The sequence below is a fragment of the Malus sylvestris genome, chromosome 5 (assembly GCF_916048215.2).
Source record: "Malus sylvestris chromosome 5, drMalSylv7.2, whole genome shotgun sequence".
NCBI lineage: Eukaryota > Viridiplantae > Streptophyta > Magnoliopsida > Rosales > Rosaceae > Malus > Malus sylvestris.
The window spans coordinates 31,433,935-31,454,240 of record NC_062264.1 but is presented as its reverse complement, the minus strand read 5'-3'; the positions used below and the strand labels follow the sequence as shown (position 1 = coordinate 31,454,240).

The 20,306-nt window shown below is 37.7% G+C and overlaps 3 protein-coding genes and 1 pseudogene across 45 annotated transcripts in view; 1 reads left to right on the top strand and 3 right to left on the bottom strand.

Moving 5' to 3' along the window:
* Nucleotides 1-20,306, bottom strand: part of LOC126622442 (uncharacterized) — an 82,693-nt gene that overhangs the window by 1,834 nt on the left and 60,553 nt on the right. For 4 of the 23 annotated variants that reach the window (XR_007623471.1, XR_007623474.1, XR_007623470.1 and 1 more), the window contains exons 1-9: nucleotides 11,617-11,813; nucleotides 10,917-10,973; nucleotides 10,561-10,643; nucleotides 9,714-9,757; nucleotides 9,241-9,483; nucleotides 8,958-9,099; nucleotides 8,231-8,285; nucleotides 7,989-8,077; nucleotides 6,136-7,719 (exon numbers count right to left, since the gene is read on the bottom strand). The gene's annotated coding sequence lies outside the window, so the exon portion shown is untranslated. The other 19 variants (XR_007623466.1, XR_007623468.1, XR_007623473.1 and 16 more) reach the window with 19 other exon arrangements.
* Nucleotides 1-20,306, top strand: part of LOC126622426 (MDIS1-interacting receptor like kinase 2-like) — an 85,296-nt gene that overhangs the window by 19,378 nt on the left and 45,612 nt on the right. The window lies entirely within an intron of this gene.
* The window catches only part of LOC126622447 (MDIS1-interacting receptor like kinase 2-like), a 78,881-nt pseudogene that overhangs the window by 54,965 nt on the left and 3,610 nt on the right, over nucleotides 1-20,306 (bottom strand).
* Nucleotides 367-5,638, bottom strand: LOC126622436 (uncharacterized). Of its 6 annotated transcripts, none has more exons than XM_050291204.1 (2): nucleotides 2,253-5,638; nucleotides 367-2,034 (listed from the first exon to the last, which is right to left on the bottom strand). In XM_050291204.1, the coding sequence occupies exon 1, from the start codon at nucleotides 5,368-5,370 to the stop codon at nucleotides 4,426-4,428; it is 945 nt and encodes a 314-aa protein (XP_050147161.1). In that variant the 5' UTR covers nucleotides 5,371-5,638; the 3' UTR covers nucleotides 367-2,034; nucleotides 2,253-4,425. The 6 variants fall into 6 exon arrangements, with proteins under 6 accessions (XP_050147161.1, XP_050147162.1, XP_050147158.1 ...); XM_050291205.1 differs by having other exon boundaries at nucleotides 2,471-5,638; XM_050291201.1 differs by having other exon boundaries at nucleotides 367-3,058; nucleotides 3,122-5,638.

Here is a 20,306-nt window from a genome sequence, read left to right as displayed (position 1 = left end):
TCTCGTGTGCCCATACATCCCACGAAGCATCCTCATCTCCGCTACACCCATTTTGCGTACGTGTTGATGCTTCACCGCCCAACATTCTGTGCCATACAACATCGCTGGCCTTATTGCCGTCCTATAAAATTTTCCCTTGAGCTTCAGTGGCCTACGACGGTCACACAACACGCCGGATACACTCTTACACTTCATCCATCCAGCTTGTATTCTATGGTTGAGATCTCCATCTAATTCTCCGTTCTCTTGCAAGATAGATCCTAGGTAGCGAAAACGGTCACTTTTTGTGATCTTCGCTAGATTGCTCCGGTCATTAGTGTGGATAAGTATATAAATGGATAGAGATAGGAAAGCAAACACAAGATGTACGTGGTTCACCCAGATTGGCTACGTCCACGGAATAGATGAGTTCTCATTAATTGTGAAGGGTTTACACAAGTACATAGGTTCAAGCTCTCCTTTAGGGAGTACAAGTGAATGATTTAGTACAAATGACATTAGAAAATATTGTGGGAGAATGATCTCGTAACCACGAAACTTCTAAGTACCGGAGTGTGGTATCGTCTTGACTTTCCTTATCTGTCTCATAGGTAGATGTGGCATCTTCTCTGGAAGTACTCTTCCTCCATCCAGGGGTGGTATCTGTAACTGGTGGAGATGCACAAGGTAATGTATCAATGTCACTTGAAGCTTACTTGTAGTTTCAGGCTTGGTCAAGCGCGATACAAACCATGTAGTAGGAGTCCCCCAAGTCGCCGAGCTAGGGGATCTGCTGAAAGAGGTAACAGACAAGGTAAGCAATCAGAGCTCCGGCTGATTGTTCACATTCTCCCTATCTTGCAGGCAGCATGAAGGATAAAGAGAAGAAAAATGAGAAGAAATGATACGGGATACTTTTGCTTTTGAAGAAGTAACTTTCCACAGGCTTATTCTTGAACTGGGCTGGAGGGTTTTCTGGTTTCCTCCAGAGTATAAGGCCGACTGAAGAATTTGAGGGTCAAAACAAGTCCATCAAATCTAGAGTACGTTCGACCCTGCTGATATGGGATACTTTTGCTTTTGACAGAGTAGTGGATGTATCGGCACGTGTGCTGTTACGCTTGTCTCCACATGCTTCCTTGTATCCTTCTCACTTGCCCTATCTGTTCCTCAGGCAGATGCGGTATCTTCCCTGGAAGCATAAGATGTTGAAGATGAGTACTCGAGAGCAATGCCAGGTAAGTAATCAGTTAAGGGGTTCCAGGCAGTCAGTTCCTGGCTGGAAGCTTGATTCCAAGTGCTGACTGATTGCTCTCTTTCTCCTTGTCTTGCAGGTAAGAACAAGGCCAAAGGAAAAGACAGGGAAAAAGCATGATATGGGATACTCTTGCTTTTAACCCTGATGATATGAGATATTCTTGCTCTAGTATAGCTTGTTTACAGAGGTATTATCGGGGGGAAAGAAAGCTGAATATTTCGAAAGGCTTCGTTGGGAGTGCCCTCTCAGATAAGAGGAAGGGTTGAGCATTTTTGCAGCTCTGCCTGTCCGTTGGGGATGGAGGTCGACATATATAGGAGTCTCCCTAACATCAAGTAATAATGCTATTCCTTTACCCTGCTTGGTCATAGCACGGTAGTGGGAGCTGCCAGCTTCACAAGTTTTAACTCTGTCAGAGCACTTTGAAAAAGTGGTCTGTGGTATCTGGAAAGCTGATGTTGCGTGTGAAGATTGCAGACAAGCTTTATCCAAGGAGATCCGGCTCTTGAAGTTGGGAAAGTGGTGCCTCTTCGGTTTTCGAACAAGCAATCCTGTCGGGGATCTGGCTCTCGAGATTCAAAGAACGATGCCTCTTCGATTTTTGAGAAAGCAATCCTGCTGGGGGTCTGGCTCTCGAGATTCGGAGAGCGGTGTCTTCGATTTTTGAGAAAGTAATCATGTTGGGAGTTTGGCTCTTGAAATTCGGAGGGCGGTGCCTCTTCGATTTTGGAGCAAGCAATTTTGTTGGGAGTGTTTTCTCGAATGTGAGTAAAGGTTGGGCATGTTTGCTAGTCTACCTTGCCACGAAGCATAGAGGTTGACACACAGGGACTTTCCAATTATCCAGCAGTGGTACTGTTTCTTTACCCTCTCTTCGATTTTTGAGAAAGTAATCATGTTAGGAGTCTGGCTCTCGAGATTCGGAGGGCGGTGCCTCTTCGATTTTGGAGCAAGCAATCTTGTTGGGGGTGTTTTCTCGAATGTGAGTAAAGGTTGGGCATATTTGCTAGTCTACCTTGCCACGAAGCACAGAGGTTGACACACAGGGACTTTCCAATTATCCAGCAGTGGTACTGTTCCTTTACCCTCTCTTCGATTTTTGAGAAAGTAATCATGTTGGGAGTCTGACTCTCGAGATTCGGAGGGCGATGCCTCTTCGATTTTGGGGCAAGCAATCTTGTTGGGAGTGTTTTCTCGAATGTGAGTAAAGGTTGGGCATGTTTGCTAGTCTACCTTGCCACGAAGCACAGAGGTTGACACACAGGGACTTTCCAATTATCCAGCAGTGGTACTGTTCCTTTACCCTTGTGGGTAATAATATGGTAGCTAGGCCTTCAAAATTTATGTGTCTAAACTTTGTTAGTGTTGTTTCTTTGCTATTCTTTTACCCTTCTTGGTCAGAGCGATGTAGTGAGAGCTGCAAGCTTCACGTGTCTCAACTTTGTCAGAGAACTTTGGCAAAGTTATATGTGGTACCCATGAGCTACTGTTGCGTGTGGGAAGTGGGTGATTGAACAGTACGATTCATGTGCTTTCTACTTCGCCAGAAATCTTCGACAGAATGCCCATAATTTCCGCAAAGCTGAGTGTGCGTGTGACAGGTGCTGACAAGGCTGGAAAAGTAGTCTCAACTTTGTCAGATAACTTTGGCAAAGTTATATGTGGTACCCATGAGCTACTGTTGCGTGTGGGAAGTGGGTGATTGAACAGTACGATTTATGTGCTTTCTACTTCGCCAGAAATCTTCGACAGAATGCCCATAATTTCCGCAAAGCTGAGTGTGCGTGTGACAGGTGCTGACAAGGCTGGGAAAGTAGGTGCCTCTTCGATTTCTGAGATCGGCCCTCGTGGTCTCTGAGCAGCCCAGCTGTTGAGAAAGCAAACCTCTTCGATTTCTGAGATCGGCCCTCATGGTCTCTGAGCAGCCCAGCTTTTGAGAAAGCAAACCTTTTCGATTTCTGAGATCGGCCTTCGTGGTCTTTGAGCAGCCCAGCTTTTGAGAAAGCAAACGCCTCTTCGATTTCTGAGATCGACCCTCGTGGTCTCTGAGCAGCCCAGCTTTTGAGAAAGCAAACGCCTCTTCGATTTCTGAGCAGGTGCCTCTTCGATTTCTGAAGCTTCGTCGAGTGCAGATTTTTATAGGGGCTGACATTAAGTTCCAAAACACACTTGAATATCCACAAGTAGAAGCTCCATTCTTGCACTTCTAAGATCTTGATTTGTCCGACCTCTTCTCTCTTCAACACATTTGAAAATGTCTGGCCCCTCCGACCGTCGTTTTGACTTGAACCTTGTTGAAGAGGCAGCCCCGCCTTCTCCAGACAACATATGGCGCCCATCCTTCGTCTTCCCTACTGGTCCTCTTACGGTTGGGGATTCCGTGATGAAGAATGATATGACCGCTGCGGTAGTGGCCAGGAACCTTCTCACTCCCAAAGATAACAGACTACTTTCCAAACGGTCTGATGAGTTGGCTGTTAAGGATTATCTGGCTCTTAGTGTTCAGTGTGCAGGTTCTGTGTCTAATATGGCCCAACGCCTATTTGCTCGAACCCGCCAAGTTGAATCATTGGCGGCTGAAGTGATGAGTCTCAAACAGGAGATTAGAGGGCTCAAGCATGAGAATAAACAGTTGCACCGGCTCGCACATGACTATGTTACAAACATGAAGAGGAAGCTTGACCAGATGAAGGAATCTGATGGTCAGGTTTTACTTGATCATCAGAGATTTGTGGGTTTGTTCCAAAGGCATTTATTGCCTTCGTCTTCTGGGGCTGTACCGTGTAATGAAGCTCCAAATGATCAACCTCTGATGCCTCTTCCTTCTAGGGTTCTGTCCACTACTGAGGCTCCGAATGATCACCCTCCGGTGCCTTCTCTTTCTGGGGCTCTACCGACTGCTGAAACTTCTCCTAAGCAACCTTTGTGAAGGCTCCCTCTTGTTTGTTTATTTTGACTCAAGTATATGTACATATTTGTAACTTATCGGGGATATCAATAAATAAGCTTTCCTTCATTTCAACGTATTGTGTTAAATCACCAAAGCCTTCTTCGCTAAGTTCTTTGAATTTTCTTTTGTTGAAGCTTGTATGTTGAAGCTTTGTGAGTGAAGCATGTAGGTTGAGGTAGTGTTCCCTTAACTTCCCGAGTGAGGACAACTTCTCGGTTGGAGACTTGGAAAATCCAAGTCACTGAGTGGGATCGGCTATATGAATCTTAGAACGCCATTGTGTTCTGTCCTGTGTCATGTCCTCCGTTAAATCCAAGTACTCTAAGTCTTTTCTTAGGGTCTCTCTCAAAGTTTTCCTAGGTCTTCCTCTACCCCTTCGGCCCTGAACCTCTGTCCCATAGTCGCATCTTCTAATCGGAGCGTCAGTAGGCCTTCTTTGCACATGTCCAAACCACCGTAACCGATTTTCTCTCATCTTTCCTTCAATTTCGGCTACTCCTACTTTACCCCGGATATCCTCATTCCTAATCTTATCCTTTCTCGTGTGCCCACACATCCAACGAAGCATCCTCATCTCCGCTACACCCATTTTATGTACGTGTTGATGCTTCACCGCCCAACATTCTGTGCCATACAGCATCGCCGGCCTTATTGCCGTCCTATAAAATTTTCCCTTGAGCTTCAGTGGCATACGGCGGTCACACAACACGCCGGATGCACTCTTCCACTTCATCCATCCAGCTTGTATTCTATGGTTGAGATCTCCATCTAATTCTCCGTTCTTTTGCAAGATAGATCCTAGATAACGAAAACGATCGCTCTTTGGTATTTCTTGATCTCCGATCCTCACCCCTAACTCGTTTTGGCCTCCATTTGCACTGAACTTGCACTCCATATATTCTGTCTTTGATCGGCTTAGGCGAAGACCTTTAGATTCCAACACTTCTCTCCAAAGATTAAGCTTTGCATTTACCCCTTCCTGAGTTTCATCTATCAACACTATATCGTCTACGAAAAGCATACACCAAGGAATATCATCTTGAATATGTCCTGTTAACTCATCAATTACCAACGCAAAAAGGTAAGGACTTAAGGATGAGCCTTGATGTAATCCTACAGTTATGGGAAAGCTTTCGGTTTGTCCTTCATGAGTTCTTACGGCAGTCTTTGCTCCTTCATACATATCCTGTATAGCTTGGATATATGCTACTCGTACTCCTTTCTTCTCTAAAATCCTCCAAAGAATGTCTCTTGGGACCCTATCTTATGCTTTTTCCAAATCTATAAAGACCATGTGTAAATCCTTTTTCCCATCTCTATATCTTTCCATCAATCTTCGTAAGAGATAGATTGCCTCCATGGTTGAGCGCCCTGGCATGAACCCAAATTGGTTGTCCGAAACCCGTGTCTCTTACAGAATCATGAATGCGAATAAGAAATGCAAATTTGCCAAAAAGAAGACCTATTATAGTGTGTCAAGATACTCGCAGCATTAAGTGTCAAGATAACTGCAACAAAATTTCCATCCAATGACTTAACACTCAGATCAAAGCAAATAAAAGTTGTTGCTTCATAATTTCCAATTTCAGTTCCTTACCAGCCTCAGTGAGCATTTCACCAATTTCAATCTCTTCCTAGAACTTTTATACTTATCTCTGTGGTAGAATTGAGAAAGAAAAAAAAAATACTCAAATTCAAGTCAAGAAAATGCAAATCCGTATTTCTAGCATTTAACTGATCTAAGAGAAAACTAAAAGCATAATCCTTTAACTGTACAACGGAAATCTCACCATGCTAAAACAAATTCAAATCAAGAAATGCAAATCCGTATTTCTAGCATTGAACTAATGAAAGAGAAAACTAAAAGCATAATCCTTCAACCGTACAACGGCAATCTCACTATGCTAAAACAACCATCAATTTGTTGAATAACGTCCATAGTGCATACCGAGAGAATTGAACTGCAGAGCCTGGGACATTTGATTAATTTCATCTGTGAAAACAAATCTTTCTTTTATTCTCTCTTAAACTAACCTTAATATATATACCATTGATAAGTCAGTAGTCAAAATTCACATATAATAATTTTTCATTGATAATAAGCCAAAAGATATATACTCAAACATATAATGGGCATAAAAGTACAACAACAACAACAAAGCCTTTTCCCACTGAGTGGGGTCAGCTAAAGCCTATAACGCCATTGCGCTTGGTTCTGTGCCACGTCTTCTGTTAGATCATAATGGGCAGAAAAGTAAAGCGCAAAAAATCCAAACCTCAAGAATATAATTGTATTACACCTAAAGATGCATGCTTAATTAAAAGTCCTCCCAAAGGAAAGTTAAAAACTAAAAGTCAACAAAAATGAAATTTAACAAAAGATTTAGCGCTAAAAGAAGTAACGCATACAATTAACCTATTTTATAAGGAATCAAATTCATAAATATTTGGAGTGTAGGCATCTTTTCCTAACAACACACCCAAAATATAATTCTTTAATAGATTTAATTCATTCCATACATAATCGTGCTAGGGTTATTGTGTTGTCCTCTTTGTATTTTTCTTCTCCGAATAAAAATGGAACCAAACCTATGAACTGTCTATCCAACTCAAACACAAAAACCAAATTAAAAGTCAAGAAGTACAAACCAAGCATTATCTAAATAGGTAAAACTTAGACATTGCTCATATGCAAAGCAAAGTACAATTTGCCTTACCAACTTGTCAAACACAAAAATACACAGATTTGAGCTTTTACCTCAACGAAAGTGAAAAATGGGAACAATCCGCAGCAGAATGAATTGGGCCAACGACAGAGAAAACCCAGTTGAGAGAGAAAGACCATGTAAATACCGCTATGAAAACCATAACATTTTTAGATAGTCCATTAGCTAGAACAAATCATAACACACATGGCAGACAAACCCAGAAAAAGACATATTAATTAGTTATACTAGAATTACTAAGACTTGACAGTAAAAGATTTCATTTACCTGGACAGTTTGTATCCGGAAACTATAACTTCACATAAGTTTTAGAAGGTCAATTTTTGCTCTTATCCATAATGCAGTACAATGTTTGAAATCTCAATGTGAAATTTTATCTGGGCATGTAATCACAAATTTTATAGCCAAACGGCATATATAAAAACAAAAAAGTGCAGAAATTTTGAATGATTCGTGTATGGCTCACCACATCTAATTCGATTATAATAGCCCTGCATCTCAAATGATTCGTGTAGCGCTCACCACATCTAATTTGATTATAATAGCTCTGCATCTCAAATGATTCGTGTATAGCTCACCACATCTACCCAGAGTGTTCATACATTTATATACTTGTAATGTAATTCCAAGAAAAAAAAAAGTAATAAAATAGCAGCAGATAGAGAATATAATGTCCAAATCTCCCAACAGTCTGCATACCTGGTAGAGCCTTCAGCAACAAAGTGCTTAGATTTCTGCGTACAACCCAATATCAATCAATTTTTCCTCTGTAAAGTAATTTCATCCCAAAAAGCAACATAGCAAACCTGCATCCATACCATACTCATAAGAATATATAACTTCTGTAGCTAATTAGTAATACAGCTACCACCTAAGTTCCTTTGTGAAAAAAAAAAAAAAATTAACAAAAACTAAAATTTTAAGGAAAACAATGAAACTTTTTTCTCCTGTAAGGGACCATACCAGCACCCAATTCAATCGAGGGTTTTTACAAACCCAAAACTTAAAAAAATAAATTACATAAATTTTTTAAAAAAAGAAATAAATTAAAAGTTGAGATCGATGAACACCGTACCTTGGAAACGGTAAACATGCAGAGCTCTTCGAGACCGATCCCAATTCACTTGCCGTAGACTAACAACACAGAAGAACATAACCTTCCTCCTAATTTCATAAGTTTCTCAGTAAACAAAAAAAGCAAAACGATTGAAAGATACGTCATATGTCAGGTATTTTCCCCTATGAGATACAAATAATTGACATTAGCCAATGAAAAATGGATTTGCAAAAATATAAACCTTCTTGAGCTGAGCTTACATTCTTGATTTTCTCTTGATGACTTGCACGTTCAAAAATCAGGGGTCCAGAAAACCTTCAAAATGATAAATAAAAAAATTATGTCCTCCATATCACATAACATAGTAACAAAAGAAGCAATGCAAAACAGTCTCTAAGAACCAAGTTAGCGTCCATTGGCACACCCCAACAGTCTGAAGAATTTTGTTCCAAGTATAGTGCACCTTTCATTTTCAAAATAAAACATCTTCTTGTACCAAGTAAATGACAACATGAAGTATCATTTTCAATCTACAAAATTTTGTAATCGAACCCATATATATACACGTAGAAAAATCAACTATTTCCCTAGTACTAACAAAATTAGTGTAAAAACCCACTGCATCAACTATGAAGCCACTAGAAAAGCCCAAAGTCTTGACAACGTCCAAAGCTTTGGGTACACTAATTCTAGGTTCACAAAGAACCAAAACATCAAAGCCATGAAAATTGAGCATGTTTCCCATCTCTTCTCGAGAAACAAGTGGGCTATGCAAAATTGTGCTCAATTTCATATGCGGCAATTCACCCCGACCATCAATAGGTTTAGCCAGTGCATTTATAATACGACCTAAAAAAGCCTCACTTACTGGTATCTGAGCAATGTTGCTTATATTATATATATATATATATATATATATATATATATATATATATATATATATATATATAAGTACACTTTTGGTTTTGGAGGAGGAAGCAACCATACCCTGAATATATATAAGCACACTTTTGGATTTGAAGAATTTCTTCTTGGATAATAAAAGTGCAGGGTAAAACATACTTGAACCATTTCACTGGCGAAGTTGAAACCTCCAAGGTCCATAATGGATCCAGCTAGCAAATATTCACTAATAACATGTCAAGTTTTGGTATGAAGGAAGCAAAATATGAACATTAAGTAAGATCACAGCATTAAGTTTTCTCTATAAGTTCAATAAGTTCGGAAATATATGTACACACGTATTATATTTTCCATGAAGCAATCTTACATTGCGATCAATCAGTGTTGGTGTATCTTCTCCTCTATTATCATTATCCAGATTGAAAACATCATGTAGTTGAAACGACCTATTTATACTACAACATAGTTGGTGAGAACAGGCCATAATGGCTAGATTCAATTGACAAAGAATATATGAAAAACTGTACTGAATTTAAGTTAGAAGCATGTACTTTTCATCTTTCGTCTAATTTTTCTTCGACTTTACTCTTGCAACTGTTTCTAGTACCGCCTGATCCACACAAAGGTAGGTAAACAATGAAATTAGAAAGAATTACAACATGTCACATTTGAGACCGAATCAAGTATGCATCAAAACATTAGATTGCACTATATTTGCGCTAGCAACCCATGAATTACGATAAGAAATGGTTCAAGGTAAAGGTTTCAAATTCCTTAAATAAAACTGAATCAGATCTTAAGAAATGGTTCAATGCTAGATAAAATTTACTTAGCATTCACCTGCTGGCCAGCAACGCTGTTATTGAAACCTCCAGGATTAGTAGCTGCAAGTATAAGTAAGCAAGGGAAACAATAAATTTAATTTAAGACTAAAAACATGAATTAGCTAACAATAACAACTACATTAACAATTTAAGCATAATCTGATGGATTTTAAAGAATGAAATTTCACCACAACCAACTTTTCTTATCAAATTTCTCATCTTTTCCTCTCATCCAAACACAAAATCCTAAGATCCTTCAAATTTTATTCTCTTTTCGTTTCAGGTTTCGACCTAAAACCCTAATTTGAACCAAAATGCATAGAAAGAGGAAGCACATCGGATCTAATACGAACCTTCATTCTGATCATTCTCTTTGAACTCGTTCAATTATATTAAACTACATATAGGGAGAGGGAAAATATAGCACTATTAGCTTATTGTAAGCCCATTAAGCCTATAAGTTCACTGGTTTCCACTATAACAATCATATACTGTGGTTAGCAATTCTGAACTTTATGAAATATTATGCATAAAATCTTTAATTTAATGGAAATTGAAACTGAAAAAACATTACCCATATCCGTGCAAGATATATGTCCTAACAAACAATTGGTTTTATATTTTTCCTAATATCTGCTGAAATTTGAAAAGACAAAACTACAACTTGTGTGAGGTCGTACCCAGTGCACAAGGCTCCCGCTTTACGCAGGGTCTGGGAGAGGTGAATGTCGGCTAGCCTTACCCCCATTTATGGAGAGGCTGCTCCCAAGAAAACTACAACTTGTGTAAAGTTCAAAATTCGCATTTAGAAGGTAAATCAGAATCCAATGTCAATGAAAGCAGAATGGTAAATAAGAGCTTACTTGTTTCGTATGAATATCCAACACACGTTGATATGTCATTGTCGTTTCCAATTGAATCATGACTTCCAGAATGTAAATCGTACCTTGAGTATAAGAAGGAAAATTAAATCCCTCACAAATGGTGCAAGAAAATATGAGAAACCCTTATTAGTCCCAACGGTGAGAGTTTTCATCAAAGAAGTAGACAATCCACATGCTAAATCACCAATCGAATATGAAGATGATCACTAAGAAGAAATCCCTAAAACCCAATATTTTATTAGAGTTGAAAATCGAAATTAAGCCAAAACAGAACCTTCACTACCCAAATTAAGCTAATAATCCACTAACCCAACAAAAAGGCAAAGAAAAATCACCTCTAGATGACTGCCATTGATTCAATGCATAGAGAGCTCGAGCTGCTTCATATTGTTCTGAAATTAAAGAGAGGGTGTGAGAGATCATGAGAGGAACGGAGGGCTGAATGCCGGAGTGAGACTCAGCACGTCTCTTCTCTGCATATAAAAGATGCCGCACAATTATGCAACTGACTCCGTAGACTTATAAACATCACAATTATAAATTCTGAAACTGATATGAATTGAGTAGACTATACACAAAGCATAAACAAATTCAGCACATGAACACCGAAGCTTACCAAACTCATGTGCTTGCTTGAAGCTGCTTCTGGTCATTTTTCTACTATCTACTGCATAAAAAGGACCAAACTATAACGGCAAACTATATACATAATTTGCTATAATACCCAAAAAATTAAATTAAATGAAAAATTGAGTGGAAGCCACGACCAAAGTGGTAAAATTCAAGAAAACATCCAAGCCCCAGGAAAAAAAAAAATTCTTTCGGAGAAATCAAAGAAATTCAATCAGGCAATCAATCAATTAAGTACCTAATTCTCTTGGATGACTTGAATAAATATAACACTCCAAGATAAATAATTAACTGTCCAATATTATATTTTTCCTGTTTCTTTCTTCTTATTCTCGGGAAAGAAACAAACCCAAAAACAAATAATTGAAGAAAACATACAGAAAATATTGGGGAGGAGTGACATACAATCTGCTGAGTTCTTCTTCGCTTTGCAGATAAGAGATGGTGCCTCCTCATCGAGTTCATGCATGTATTGCCCGGAGTGAGATGGTGAGCGGGCGTGAGAGAAAATGGCAGTGAGAGAGAGTCGGGAGAGAAAAAGTGGGAAAGAAATTTCCAATCTGTATAGCACCGAAAGGTTGGTGGCAATTTTGTAAATAAAGTGAAATCCACTCCAAAACACTGTTTATTTTCTAGGATTTATATTGTTGCATTCTCATTGCGTCCAGTTTATAAGGATCCTTCACACCATTCTGTAAATAGTCAATGAATGTTACAATTTACACCAAATTTCATATGTTCAAATTTAATATTAAAACATAAATTTGTATATACAGTATTGATATATATGTCTTCGTCTATTTAATTGTCATGCACAATTAGATAACTAAACGGTTTCGCTTTCAGTTAATTTTTTCATGGATGATCTTTCAATGGTAACCGAAAAATTAATCGAGATTATGAGAAATATTGTTAAAAAAAACATACATAAAGCTCATAAACATAGAAATTTAGTAGGTTGCAGTACAAGTCATAAACCGGATTACAACAAAGGAAAAACCACAAACACTAGTTCAAGAACGAGACTATCTTTTTCTGCATGGCCACAGTGTTAGGATTTTGGCTTGTCAAATATGTCCTAATTGTTTTAGGATTGTTTTAGGAAAATTAGAGGTATACCAATTCTTGTCCTAGATGGATTAGGAAAGAATTTCAGTTTTCCTTATTCAATTTCGGTTTGGATTTCTAGAAGTCTATTTGGATTTGGATAAGTGTAATTTCCTAGTCCACTTAGAAATAGGAATTCAATTAGCCTTGGGACATGTAAGCCTACCCTATGCGTACAAATAGGGTGTGGCAAGACTTAATTTTTTAGAGAGAAAACTGTGACAGCCGAGACAAGTGAAAGAGATTAGTTCTAGGGTTTGCAAAAATTATGTAATCTCTATTATTAATCAATAGAGAAATCACAACTGGACGCAGGCAAAAGTTTTGCCCAACAAGTATAATTCTTATGTTTTTCTAAGTTTTTATATATTTGCTAGTTTAGTCTATTGTCGTTGGTTACATTAAAGAACAAGATCTAGTGGCCGTTTTTCAGCACACGGCATTCTCACAGGTAGGATCGGACAAATGGTAAACATGATCCTCCCGCTTTGCTTCTATCACCTCCACAACTCCATTCCATCCGCCCTCTCAGCGCCTCCCCATAGTACCACAAACGGATTACAATTACACCTTTTGCTATAATTTTTCAAATGCGTTACAACAGTTTTACATCACTATTGATATTCTACATCTCAACCTTGCAAAAATTACAAGGTACGCTGCCACTCCTCATGATCTAGATAATCTTAACAAACATTATGTAATCCGTGTTTAATAAAAAAATTTGAACTTATATAAAAACACAAAACAATTATATAAAAAAATGAACATAGACTAACCAGTTCATGCACAGTTTATGTTAATAATTTGTTTCGACATTTCTACATTTGTTCATTTGATTGAAATATTGTTGTATAACAGGTCTAAACTTTGTTTTTTCAGTACATTATCACAAAATAATTCCACCTTGGACAAAGTACAAGGTATGCTGCAACCTATGCTTTGTAAATTGCATTCAAATTGATACTGCTTAAGAATGCATTTGAACATGTTTAGTTTCATGCCTGCAACATCACACGGGCACCATTGCTAGTAAAACCTAAAAGGTAAGAACTTGCAAGACAAGTTACAAAAAAAAAACAAACAAAAAAAAAAATATCCAAGAGGACATATTCTGTATAAAAATGGGGACTACTTGTAGGGCCTATTCTACATTAAACTTTAATGATCAGAACCATTTAGTTTTTAAGTTTTCATTCATAGATCATTTTTGCAAAAACTCAATTGAATTCGAAACTATTTACCAATTTGATTGTCTTGATGAATTTTTAATGTTTTTCAGAACATATTGGGGAGGAGGGACATACAATATGCTGAGTTCTTCTTCGCTTTTGCAGATAAGAGATGGTGCCTTCTCATCGAGTTCATGCATGTATTGCCCGGAGTGAGATGGTGAGCGGGTGAGAGAAAAGGGCAGTGAGAGAGAGTCGGGAAAGAAAAAGAGGGAAGGAAAGGGGGAATGGTAACGGACGGACAAGTAGTCGAAGCAGAGCAATCCACAATGATTGACGCGTGGGCGCCCTTCTACTGTGCAAAGCGGTGGGAAATTATATTATATTATATTATATTATATCTTTAATAATTAATAAAACATTTATTATCAATTAAACTTCTATAAAATCACCAATTTAACTTTATAATTCAAATATAACATAAGAAATATGAGAAAAAAAAAATTCCCACTCTGCAGTCTGCTATAATTCTTAATCTGAGTTACTGCTACTAGAATTATTCTTCCAGGATGGCTGCGATAGATTACACTGTTTGTCTTCATAGTGAGGTATTTGTGACAACTCAAGGGGGAACTTTCCCCATTTCTTGATCGGACACAGAAGATACTTATAAGGTGGACACAGAAGATACTTATCAGGCCCGACAAGCGGAAGCTAGCATTACTCTTTGATAATCCAAAAATTGGGTATATAACCTGGCATTTTTCACCCGATCCGTTAACCCGATCCAACCCGACCCGATCCGACCCGACTCGTTAAAATTAGTATTCGGGTGGGTGATAAATGAGACGGGTGGTTAACGGGTCAACCCGTTAATTACCCATTAAATAATGAGTCATTTTGGGTGAACCCGCGAAACCCGTTAATAACTCGTTAAAATCCGTTACGAAGGACTTTGGTTCCTCACATCTCTCTCTCTCGAACCGTCGTCGGACGGCTTTGCTCTCCGCAAGTGTTGCCATTGCCGTCGGTACTGGCAATTCCTCCCAACGTTCTTCAAAACTTTAACCCCACGGCTCCTTTTCCATTTCTTCCCCACCTCTCTCTCTCTCCTCTCTCTCTCTCTCTCCCTCTCCCTACAAAACCTTCATCTTCGACGTTTTTGCTAATCAGTTCATGTTATTTCTAATATCAGGTAAGTCTCTCTCTATCTCTCATTTCTTTGCTTTAGAGTTCTTATGGAAGATTGTTGCAATTTTCGGTAGACCCTTATTGTTTTCTGGATTTTGTAGGCCATTTTGCGTATGAATCAATGAGGTTCCATTATTTGCTAATATGGGTTGATTTGTTTTGTCGTAAATATGTTGAATTGCAGTCTTATTTGTTATGTATGAGCTTAAAGGGAGCTTCTTTCCCCTTCCCAACGGCTCACTTTGAATTTGTCAAAATGTTAGCCATAAATGTTTCGATTTGGGTTCAATTTGAGTTCGTTTTAGTTTCGAAGTATGAATTTTCCCAATTTTTCTGAAATATTGAAAGGGAGTTGGTTTTCCAGGTTCCAAAATAAAATGTAATTCTGGTATAGGACCTTTTGTGTGTGTGGAGAATGAAACTATTATGAGTGGCATTCGAATTTATTTATCAATTTTTCGATGGAACGTTTAATTATTGTTTGTATTTTTGTGCATCGTAATAAAGCTCCAGGTGTTCATCAAATCACTTAATGACTTGCATATGTACACAAACTGAATGAAGGAAGGAGGTGGCTAGCACAAGCACTAGGATGCTAAGAATGGGTGTAATTGATTTGGATGAAATGTGTAAAAAAAAAAAAAAAAGGGTTAACGGGTTAAAACGGGTGACCCGTTAGCTTAACGGGTTGAGTTAGGGTGACCCGTTAAGCTTAACGGGTTGGGTTCGGATGACCCGTTAGCTTAACGGGTTGAGTTCAACCCGACCCAAACCCAATAAACCCAACCCATTTACAGGGATTGTATACATGAGACCTCACCATCAAGTATTCAAGGTATGGATTAAACTCTGAATCCCCCTCGACAACTCTTTTCACTTTTTTCATATGGATTTTTTGAAGTTCAGAATTTTTTCTCTTCCCAGGGTTCAATTTTTGTTATTGTAGTTGTTTTCTCTTAATTTGGATGATTAAATTTTGAACCTTTTATTTTCCCAAAATCCACATTGACATGGGTTTGTGGTTGTTTTATGGAAGTGGAAGAAGGCAATGACATTTGCTAACCCGATTTGTCACCCGATTCGTTAACCCGATTTGACCCGACTCATTAAAATTAGTATTCGGGTGGGTTATAAACGGGTCGGGTGGTTAACGGGTCAACCCGTTAATTACCTGTTAAATAACAAGTCATTTTGGATGAATCCGCGAAACCTGTTAATCACCCGTTAAGACCCGTTATGGAGGACTTTGGTGTAATTTCAACAGTTCTAATAGAAAACCCTCAGGTTCCTCACGTCTCTCCCTCGCACCGTCGTCGCACGGCTTTACTCTCCGCAAGTGTTGCCATTGCCGTTGGTACTGGCAATTCCTCCCAACGTTCTTCAAAACTTTAACCCCACGGCTCCTTTTCCATTTCTTCCCCACCTCTCTCTCTCTCTCTCCTCTCTCTCTCTCCCTCTCCCTACAAAACCTTCATCTTCGACGTTTCTGCTAATCAGTTCATGTTATTTCTAATATCAGGTAAGTCTCTCTCTATCTCTCATTTCTTTGCTTTAGAGTTCTTATGGAAGATTGTTGCAATTTGCGGTACACCCTTATTGTTTTCTGGATTTTGTAGGCCATTTTGCGTATGAATCAATGAGGTTCCATTATTTGCTAATATGGGTTGATTTGTTTTGTCGTAAATATGTTGAATTGCAGTCTTATTTGTTATGTATGAGCTTAAAGGGAGCTTCTTTCCCTTCCCAACGGCTCGCTTTGAATTTGTCAAAATGTTAGCCATAAATGTTTCGATTTGGGTTTGTTTTAGTTTCGAAGTATGAATTTTCCCGATTTTTTTGAAATATTGAAAGGGAGTTGGTTTTCCAGGTTCCAAAATAAAATTTAATTCTGGTATAGGACCTTTTGTGTGTGTGGAGAATGAAACAATTATCAGTGGCATTCAAATTTATTTATCAATTTTTCGATGGAACGTTTAATTATTATTTGTATTCTTGTGCATCGTAATAAAGCTCTAGGTGTTCATCAAATCACTTAATGACTTGCATATGCACACAAACTAAATGAAGGAAGGAGGTGGCTAGCACAAGCACTAGGATGCTAAGAACGGGTGTCATTGATTTGGATGAAATGTATAAAATAAAAAAAAAAGTTAACGGGTTAAAACGGGTGACCCGTTAGTTTAACGGGTTGAGTTCAGATGACCCATTAAGTTTAACGGGTTGGGTTCGGATGATCCGTTAGCTTAACGGGTTGAGTTCAACCCGACCCAAACCCAATAAACCCGACCCGTTTACAGGATTGTATACATGAGACCTCACCCTCAAGTATTCAAGGTATGGATTAAACTCTGAATCTCCCTCGACAACTCTTTTCACTTTTTTCATATGGGTTTTTTGAAGTTCAGAAATTTTTCTCTTCCCAGGGTTCAATTTTTGTTATTGTAGTTGTTTTCTCTTAATTTGGATGATTAAATTTTGAACCTTTTATTTTCCCAAAATCCACATTGACATGGGTTTGTGGTTGTTTTATGGAAGTGGAAGAAGACAATGACATTTGCTCAACTGAACGCTTTTCTTTCAATGGTTGATCAACAATTGAAGTTCAGCACTTGCCCTTGAAGGCACAAAGCTGGTGGCTGGTAAAGGATCGCCACACCTAACCGTTGCATTTTTTTAGTCTGTCTTTCACCACACACCCACACGTTTGTAGTTTGTACGTATTTGCAACTTTTTTGGGTTTTTTTTAGATGTAATAAATTGTAATGCCCAATTTCATTTTTTCATTTTTGAGTATTATTTGTTTTGGGATTTTTTGTTCTATGTTTCAAGTAATTATTAAAGAATGTTATAGTTTGGTAGTTGCTTATGTATGTTTGAAATGGACAGTCTCAGGTGCTGGGACAAGCGTGGAAGGTTAGGCATGGACTGTCCGCCCCAAGTTGTTACCGAGCTGTACCAAAGGAGGTACTGAGAAATTGAGCTTCTGTTTCTCTTTCGCTTTTTATTTGGTTACTGAATATAGTGTCTTTGATGAGGTGTTTGGATGTGTGACCGATGGCAATTCATGTAACCTTATTTCCTTTGATATTAGTATTTGTCTGTAGTTTTGTGGAATATTATCTAATAGCTTTTATCCACAACAGACTTTGTTTCTTGATTTCTAAACAATATGTAATTATTGGGGTTTTTTGTTATTGTAATTTCTCAGATGTTGAGGGTTTTTTTTTTATAGGAAAACTAACGAAAAGTTAAAAAAAAAATTTAGTTTTAATGAAAAATGACAAATAAAGGTGTAGTGAATAGTACCAGAAAAAAAATAAAAATATGATTTTTTTTTTTTTTGTTAAAAGTGAACATTACCTGAGAGTGTTTCGTAAAACTCTTTTTTTTTTCCAGGCTCAAACATTGTTCGTCGTCTTTCAAATCCCTCTATACTCAAGGTATGCAATTTAAACTTCTGGGGTTATTAAAATAGGTTTGATTGTATGGGCGTTGAATTTAGTATTCTTATATTCTAAAGTTATTGAATTTGAATAACTATTGAAATTATTGAATTTGGCCTTCTATATTATATTGGAGTTATAATAGGTTTGATTTCAGTAACTTTTGGGCTTATAGAATTTGTATGCTCTGTTCGGTATTGGGATTATTAAACACCAGAAGAGTCAATTTGCTATTCTGGTTTATTTGGCGTTTGAGTTTGGATTGGAATTTGAATTGCTCATCTCTAAGTTATTCAAAAACCAATCCTATCGTATTGACTATCCAGTTTATTCGATGTCTATTTTCTAACTTATTTGTTATTCTGCTTGAATTCCATGGCTGTGTTTTTTTATTACAGTGGGATGGATGGGAACGCTGTGGGTTCCTGTGCTGAACGTTTTTTTGCTCCAATTGATGCTTCTTTTGCTGATGATACACCTCTTCTACCTTCTGGTTTTCACATCATTCCTCTTGACTATGGGAAGGTTGGCCTCTAATCTAAATCCCATTCCCAAGTGATGTTATATAACAGCATTCATACCGCACTATGTCTTTAAAGGAAATGTTCGTTAGTGCTCTGAAAATTGTTTGAGGAAGCTTCCGGTCCACATTGTACTTTGGACTCTGTTGGTTCTTTTATGATCTTGTTGTTTTCAATTTTTTTGTTTCATTTTGTGCTTTCCTAATTGTTATTTCCTTGATTAATTTTTTTGTTTTAACTTTCGATAGGTGCTAGAGTCCAGATTTTTATCTTTTTACAGGGTATGCTCTGTTTGGATGCTCAGAGAGAGGAAACTGTAATTTACTTTTGGATATGCTTTATAACAAAATGCAATTTATAGCTTTGTTGGACATTTTATTGGGAATGTTAGTATAAGAACGGCACTAGCATGTATTAAACCATTGACATCAGACTGTCGATCTAAATTCAATAGAATCTAGATGCAAACTGAAAGACTTATTTTAGTAAGTGGATTCACTTGCCTTGATTTATGAATGATTTATGAATTATTTAGAAATGAATGTGTTAAATTATGGTTATAATTTCAAAACCCACGCTCCACGTGGGTAATCTTACTAGTTTCCAATCTGAATGGCACAAAAGGGTTAGTGGTAATTTTGTAAATAAAGTGAAATCCACCCAGAAACATTGTTTATTTCTAGGATTTATGATGTTGTATTCTCATTGCGTCCACCTTATAAGGATCCTTCACACCATTCTGTAAATAATCAATGAATGTTACAATTTACACCAAATTTCATATGTTCAAATTTAACATTAGCACACAAAGTTGTATATACATTATTGATAGATCGGTCTATCTTTGTTTATTTAATTGGCATGCCATAATTAGATAACTAAACGGTTTTCGCTTTTAGTAAATTTTTGCATAAATAATCTTTCAATGGTAACAAAAAAATTAATCGAGATTATGAGAAATATTGTTCAAGAAAACATACATAAAGCTCATAAAACGGATTACAACAACGGAAAAACCACACATACTAGTTCAAGAACGAGACTATCTTTTTCTACATGGTCACAACATTCTCACATGAGTATTTATCTAATATAGCTAAAAATTAACTCTTAATTTAAAAAATAACACTTTTTTTTATAAAAAAATTCAAATATATCCAAAATTTCAGTTAAATAAACACAAATACCTTCAAATTTAATAATTAAATAAATTAAAGACTTTTTAAAATTAAGAGTTAATTTTTTACTATATTTGATAAGTACTCTTCTCACAAGCAGGATCGGACAAATTGTAAACATGGTCCTCCCCCTTTGCTTCTATCACCTCCACAACTCCATTCCATCCACTCTCTCTCAGCGCCTCCCCCCCCCCCCATAGTACCATCCCGTCTTTCAACACATCTAACTCTGCAACAAAAATCAGCACTTTCCCACACCCCAATTCCCCAAACTTTGGATCTTTTCAGGGTTGAAAAGCGGGTCATTGGATCCAATAGTCGACGGGTAGGTAAAACTAGGCCTGACATTTTGGACTCAACCCGTTAACCCGATCCGACCCAACCCGTTAATATTTGTATTTGGGTGGATGCTTAACGGGTTGGATGGCTAACGGGTGAACCCGTTAAATAACGGGTCACTTTGGGTCAACCCGTTAGACCCCT